At 43.9% G+C, this 7,732-nt stretch overlaps 1 protein-coding gene across 1 annotated transcript in view; it reads right to left on the bottom strand.

Moving 5' to 3' along the window:
- Positions 1 to 5,955: 5,955 nt before the first annotated feature.
- The window catches only part of POC1B (POC1 centriolar protein B), a 92,732-nt gene continuing 90,955 nt past the window's right edge, over positions 5,956 to 7,732 (bottom strand). Inside the window, exon 12 of the mRNA XM_029953803.1 lies at positions 5,956 to 7,525. Within this exon, the coding sequence (XP_029809663.1) occupies positions 7,421 to 7,525 (105 nt within the window). The 3' untranslated portion in view covers positions 5,956 to 7,420. The remainder of the gene's footprint in view (positions 7,526 to 7,732) is intronic.

The following is a 7,732-nucleotide window of genomic DNA, read 5'->3' as shown; positions in this document are numbered from 1 at the left end:
GTTCGAGCCCTACCTCGGGCTCCCTGCTCTCAGCCTGTCAGTGCAGGGCTTGCTTCGGATCCTCTGTCCCCCTTTCTCTCTGCTCTTTCCCTGCTTATGCTCTCTCTCTCAAAAATAAATGAAACATTAAAAAAATTTCAAGGGGCACCTGAGTGGCTCCATCAGTAGAGCATCTGGCTTCAGCTCAGGTCATGATCTCACAGTTCGAGCCCCGCATTAGGCTCTGTGCTGACAGCTAGCTCAGAGCCTGGAGCCTGTCTTCAGATTCTGTGTCTTCATCACTCTCTGACCCTCCCCTGCTCACGCTGTCTCTCTCTCGCTCTCAAAAATAAATAAAACATTAAAAAAGTTTTTCAATAGGATTTTATTACCTCTCGTTGTTTACATTTGCAGTATAACTACTTGCCATTGCTTATTCCAAAGTCCCTCTGGGTATGAGCTCACCTACAGGGGCTCTCTTGAATGTGTACTGTATTGGAAACAACCAAGTCAGGACCCTCCTTGGACACAACTCCTTTTATATATATTTTTCATGATCTCATCTGATTCCAAATCAAGTCCTGTGTCTTTTGTCTTAATCATGCAGTTTATGGAGAAAATGGAAAGGAAAATGATGAAAGTCTTGGACAGGTGTTCCCTTGAGTAGGAACTGCCACCTCACCCGGTTTATTCTCTTCTGGCCACTAAGGCGGGGTCTGTTAGAGGAAGAATGATCAGCATCACAGTGGCGGCGGGGGCGCCTGCACTGGGCAGTTCTGACTCTCCATTCCCTGAGAGCAGTTCCGAAAGAGGACTGGACAACTTTGAACTTTTTTCTTTTCTTTTTTTTCTTAAGTTTATTTATTTTGAGAGAAAAGACAGAGTGTGCAAGCAGGAGAGGGGCAGAAAGAGATGGAGAAGGAGATTGCCATGCAGGCTCGGCACCGTCAGCACAGAGCTGGATGGAGGGGCTCGAACCCACGAATTGTAGCATCATGACCTGAGCGGAAACCGAGAGTCAGACACATAACCCACTGAGCCACCCAGGCGCCTTGACAACTTTGAACTTTTCATGTGATTTTTGCCTTTGACACAGTTGTTATTAAGTGAGGTCTAAAAAAGCAACAGCCGCCTCCAAGAACTTCAGGTTTGTAAATGATTCATCTTCTCACAGACCTTGATATTCAATCCAGGTGGAGGAATAAACAGCATAGCCCTCGGGGTCTATCCTTGGGGCTTGGAAAGGCTTCAGTGAAATTCTATAGCAGAAGGCCCAGGAGCTTCCCCGACTTTCTCTTTGTTCTACTAACTTTTTATCTCTGAAAAGCAAAGGGATTTCCTTCAGGGATTAAGCGGAGGAAACAAGCTGAGGTGGCAACAGTGTTTCGTTAGAATTAAGAGACACAAAGGTACCTGAAATCCAGGGAGCAAGAAGCCCTTTCCCCCAGTCTTGGGCCTCCTCCCTCTCTCCCCAGGGGGGATCCACAGTCCCCTCCCGACCCCCCATCCCTTTCTCTGGGGCACAAGAAGACCTCCGGCAAACATAGAGCATGACGTGAGGACATGCTGCCTCCCCCCTCCACCTTTGGTATTTTACAAAATCATTTTGTAAAATCAGTAAATGCCATTCTCATTCCTGCCAATTCATGGTTTTGAGTCACTGAGAGGAACAGAGGTAGAATGAGGCAGCTGACGACTTTTCTTAATGATACGTGTGTAGCAAGAACCTGAGTTCCCTGCTCACAGAGGCCCGTGTGCTGCTCTGCACGTTTGTCCCAGTCCCACTTTTCATTCCAAACCAGGACTCTGCAGAAGGAAGAGGGCACGACAGTCAAGAAAAGGGTTTGTGTCAAAAGCGGCTACCCTAACGCCTGCCCGACATACCCATCATCTGTCAACACAGCGCCAGATAGAAAGTGCATCCGTACTGCTGCGCGAGAGCCAGGAAAAAACGGAGAGAAACGATTACAGAAATCACATCTATGACATTCCCTTCTCTGGTTTTTTCACTCTGATCTGTGGCTGACATTTACTGTAAAAATGTTCATTCGTAATGCAAATGAACAAATTCTGAGTTAGCCACGTTTTTACTGATTACTTTTGAAGTACAACAGGGTTTCTTCTCCCTTTGGTTAATGATTAACTTTAAAATTTTCAAAGGGCTGGGGTACCTGGGTGGCTCAGTCGGTTAAGCCTCCGGCTTCGGCTCAGGTCAGATCTCACGTTCGTGGGTTCGAGCCCCGCGAAGGCTCTGTGCTGGCAGCTAGCTCAGAGCCTGGAGCCTGCTGCCGGTTCTGTCTCCTTCTCTCTCTGCCCCTCCCCCTCTCAGCTCTGTCTCTCTCTCTCTCTCTGTATCAAAGATAAATAAAACATTAAATTTTTTTTTATTTTCAAAGGGCTAATTTTCACAATTTTTATTTTGAACTTTGTTTCATTTTCCTTTCACTTATTATGATCACTTCTTACATTTTTAGGAAGATATTTGGTTCATACCCTCATCATTTCGGTGGTATCCCATTTAATTTGACAAATTCGTTTCTATTTGCATTTAAAAATACTCTCCACTACGTGTTGGGGTTTCTTCATTGGCCCAAATATTATTTTGTGGAGTTAACATTTTCTCTTTCATATTTTCTTTGTGATTGAACATTTTGTCATTCCTAGTTTTATGATTTACTCTCTGGATATATGGAACATAACGTTGTAACTTACCTTATAACACATAGTCCAGAACATGGTCAAATTTTGTTTAAAAATACACTTGGACAATAAAGAAAATTTGCTTACATTTCCATGTAGTTCTTTGTATGTACATGAAGCCTGCTTTATTAGTTTTGCATAACACCATATCATGGATTAATAAAATTCTACTTCTATGGGGTACCTGAATGGTTAAGTGTCTGACTTCAGCTCAGGTCATGATCTCGCCATTCGTGAGTTCAAGCCCCGTGTCGGGCTCTGCGCTGACAGCTCAGAGCCTGGAACCTGCTTCAGATTCTGTTTCTCTCTCTCTCTGCCTTTCCCCTGCTCACACCTCTGTCTCTCTTTCTCTCAAAAGTCCATAAACAAAAAATAGGAAAAAAATAAAAGTCTACTTCTGAACAGTATTCTTTGTGTTGCATTTCTGTCCATGGTTTCCCATCATGTACCATTTGCTTTATAAATTTAGAACTTTTACATGAGTGGGCTATTTCTATCACTGCTTTTGTTGTGAAATCTACTTTATTATGAGAAGAATCGCAAATCAGAGTCTTTATTTTTACTAGGAACATGTTTGAAACTTGAGGAGAAAATGCAACTTTTGTACTTTGCAAAGAAAAAGAGTAGGTGTGCACACCCTCTCCACCCCCATTAACCTCCACCTCTTGGCAAGCCACCGACCTATGTCCCTAGTAAGTCCAAGCTGCCATTGTGTTACCTGACCAAGTCACAGAGCAAACCGGCAATTACACTGTGTTCCTAGATTCAGTGTACATTCATAAATCCTCTGGTGCAGGAAGTCTGAAACCTCGTGACCTCATAAGGCAAAAACTTTGTATAATCCGTAGTGGAATAAGAAGCATGCACTGCATTGAAGATATAATTCCACTTAACTATCTATTCAAGACCCATCTATACTTATTATTAATAATAAGTTATTCATCAATAATCTCCAAATATTGGAATCATTTCTTTTGGTACCCAAATATTTTTACCCAGGGATCGAGGGTTTATCTTTCAATCCTCTTAGATGCACAGAATTTGTCTTGGGAACAAGAGACTCCAGGTTTGCTCCTCACGTGAATGAAATGTTCACTGAGGATCTGGACCGCTTGGCTTTAAAGAAAAGGCAGAAAGGAAATAATACTTGTTCTCCAAATGTCAGAAGGCAAGGATAGTGTGAGTTCCAGGTAAGTTGTGGTCTTACTGGCACTCACTGGTTCACATTCCAGGCCCTTCTCCTACTTCCCATTTTTGCCCTACCTTTATTTAGGGTAATTATGGTATCTGTATCCTCAGGCTGGATTCCTCTGAAGTTGCTCAGAGCTTAGCCTTGGGCCTGAACCTCGAAGTTTTCTGTGTGTGAAAGGCTAATTTCTTTTATGCATTTTTTCTTTTTGTTGTAATTTTAATACCACAATAATTTTAGATTAAATATCACACTTCCATTCATTACCACATACCACCTGTATCCTTCCGACAGTTACAGTTGAAATCAAGTTATTTGGAAATGCAGTCTGGGGAAATAAAATGATGAATAAATAGCAACAATATCTACCATTTATTGAACACTTTACTCTGTGACAGCTACTGTGCCAATCATTGCACAAACATAATTCAATTATTATTGTCACCTTTTATAGGTAAGGAAACGAAGCTTTGTGAGTGCCTCTCCTAAAGGTCACCCTGCTGGGACCTAGCATGTCACTATTAAGCTATGAAGGTCAAAGCAATGCCCCTCTGCCCCAAACATCAAGCATCTAAACTGTTACCTATGCTATCTGGGTCCTCCTCAAGATCGTTTTAGAATTTGTGGCCAACCTAGAGTGTGTAAAGACACCCAGGGAGAATGCCCGAGGGTAGCTGAAGCCAGTGGCTAGCGAAGATCCTGCCTCCTGCGTGGGAGCAGATGAAGGGATGAGACCAGTCCACTCGGTCTAGTTTTTACTGCTTTGGGCTGGAAGTGGATTGAACAACAAACGTTTTAAAAACACTCGAATAAATGAAAATTCTCATTTACTCAACCAGTATCTGCTGAGCTCCTGTGAATGAGGCGATGTGCTTGGTGGGGAATCGGAAGATGACAGCGCTGGCTTTCTGAGAAGGCACAGCCACCATGGAAGAGGCAGAATAGCTGCACCTGTACTGCCGTCTACGTTGGGCCAGAGACATGCAGGGAGTGAGTGGAAGTGAACGATTCACACTGGGTGCTCAGGGAGGGCACCTCTGCAAAGGCAACCTGTGAGCGGGACTGGAATGTTAGGGGACAGAGAGTGCCAGGCAGAGCAAATGCCAAGTACAAATGCCCTCAGGTGGGAGCTGTTTTGCTTCTTCAAAGGCGGGCAAAGAGGCCACTATGGCCAGAGGGCAGTGAGGAAGGATGATCCAAGGCGGAAGGAGAGGTCCACGAGGAGGGGACAGGGGTCACATTACTACTGTCAAGACTTGAGCTTTGACCCTGAGTAGGATGGGAAGCCCTGGAAGGGTTTGAGCAGAAGAGCCACACATTTAAACTCGCTTGTCAGTGGCCACCCTGGCCTACTCTGCGAGGAGGGCAGCAGGCAGGCCCACCAGGAGGCACGTGTAGTTGTCCAGGTCAGAGACAACGGAGGCTTGGGCCCTGGCAGGTGATGGAGACGAAATCTGCTGAATGGAATGGAATGTGGGGGTGAGAGAAAGGAGGCAAGCAGAAACCCGAGGTCTTCAGCTGAGCACCTGCCAGGAGAGATGGGGAGACCAGGGGGGAGATGGCTGGGGGCTGGGAGAGCAGAATTTGGTTTCAGACATATTCAGAAATGCCTATGGGTCTTCCAAGTGGAGGTGTTGATGAGGCAGTTGAATATACAGGTTAGGACAGATGAGAGGCTGGAAATGGAATGAAGACCGATTAGAAGCTTACAAAAAGGGGGAGGGATTATCAGTGACCCTCTTGAACAAGTTTCAAGGCATTCTGATTCATATCATCGCTGTTTTGAGATCCCTTACAAAGGTCTGTGACGATGTAAAAATACCGTGCTGTAAGAAGTGGCTATAGCTCCACCGTTGGTTTCAGGAGTGTGGGCTGTAGGCCACCCGGCATCTACACCACCTGTGAGCTTCTTGGAGCTGCAGATGGCTGGGTCCCCCCACCCTGGTGAGTCGCACCCTCAGGGGCCAGGGGCCAGGAAACTTCGACAAACGCTCCAGGAGATTGTTATACACATTTAAAGGTGCCAGAGCAGGATAAGCAGTTTAGTATTTCAAGGTTTAATCATTTAAAAAGAAAGGAACAACTTGTTTTAAAGGTAAAGTGCCTTTATTGTTTGAGGCTTAAGAAATTGTAAACAAAAATGTGACATTTCATTTCTTAGTCTTTTGTATAAGGTTATAAAAATACAATACCACTTCGTCCTTATAAATTCTTGAAAATGTCTAGAAGTTCACACTTAGTATAATACAAAAAGGCACTCAAAACACACAATGAGATGATTTTTTAAAAAACCACCTTATAGATATGATTGAAATTACTTGTGAAAATATTCATAAATACAGACTCCTAAATAAATAGGACGTGACTTTTGTTTCAAAAATTTTCCCCATGTTACCTAAAGACAACATAAATCTGACTGCCCTCTCCCATGTGCTTTGTTCTTGATTTAGGTTAACAGAAAACCAAGCTAATATTAATCGGTTTTTCTTCAATTTAACCTCTTGTTTTAGATAAAACAAAATTCTTAATTTGCAACCAAATCACCCTAAGCATTTTTTAGAATGCCAGGCTCATTTTCATTTTGTTTTAAATGACAATTCATTAAACAAAAACTAGGAAGACAATGATGTGGACATTATACACACGTATTATTTAGCCACCGCTACGCACCATTTCCGAGGCACGTGAATGTACTCGTGTATTTGTAAGTGTCACCGCTGCCCTTTCCAGCTTCAGAGCGTACTGAAATCACTCCAATGCCGGCCTTGTGAACTGGGGCACAGGTCTGGACACGACCCATATCACTCAGTGCACTCATCCCCGAGATGAAAGACGTGCGGGCTTCACACATTGTCTTCATTTTCTCTCAGGCTGAGCGGAGGGTGAGCCATGCACACCACGGGTTAAGTGAGCACCCACTGCCCTGTGCCACGTATCTGCTGGCGCTAATTAAACTAAGTGTGTCCTTGCTGTGGAAATTCTACGGTTTGGGAATTTTAGAAGATCAGCATTTCAGGGTCATTGTTAAGAAAGAATAAATGTTTTTCAGCTAAAAGAAGTATGAGTCAGACTACTAACTCATTCTCTGCACACAGGATGCTGTTTCAGAGGTAACTGTATTACTTCACCCCAAGGGTGCTGCTCGCTAAAGAAGCACATCCATTGCTTTAAGGAATCGCCTGAATGTAATCAACTGCTATGATTTAACAATGAAATTCAAAGATTTGGTTACTGTCCTGGCAAGATTTGGACTAGAACTGAAAACTGGCATTTAAATAATATGGGGGAAAATAGAGAGCCACTTGAATACTTACCACTTTATTACTGCAATCATAAATGATAATGATTTGAATTAGTCCTTGACATTGATTTGTGTGTTTAAAATGGTCGTTAATTATGCCTTTTCTGCCTTTGGTTCTGTCGCTCACCCTTTTAAGAGACGCCATGATCATTATATCAGTACACGGCTGTACCGCGTGAAGGGAGCTCGGACTACCTCCCCGAGCTCCGTACATGGGTTCACTTCTCATGCCTCTGCTCCCAGCTTTCTGTTTAACTTTTCTGCTGGAGAGCATTGAAAAGCCTGTGCTGATTTTCAAGGCAGTCTTTCAGCTTATCTTCTGTCAGAGTCAGTCGCTGCTCCAAGATTGAAACAGTCTGTAAAAGGAGGACAAAATGATCAGGGCCTGGTGACCTGAGGATGAGGACGGTGATGGTGATCTCCACCGAGGGAATCATTTAGGAACCGAACGTCTACTCGTTTGCCAGGAGGGGCTCAAAAATGAGTCCCAGACCTTGTTCAGCTTCTGGGCTCTACCGTGGGGCAAAAAGCACCAGCAAGCAATTTGAGGAAAAGAAAATCTG

The sequence above is a fragment of the Suricata suricatta genome, chromosome 10, assembly GCF_006229205.1.
Source record: "Suricata suricatta isolate VVHF042 chromosome 10, meerkat_22Aug2017_6uvM2_HiC, whole genome shotgun sequence".
Classification (NCBI taxonomy): domain Eukaryota; kingdom Metazoa; phylum Chordata; class Mammalia; order Carnivora; family Herpestidae; genus Suricata; species Suricata suricatta.
Note: the sequence above shows the minus strand (reverse complement) of the source record. Positions and strands in the feature narration are given on the sequence as shown.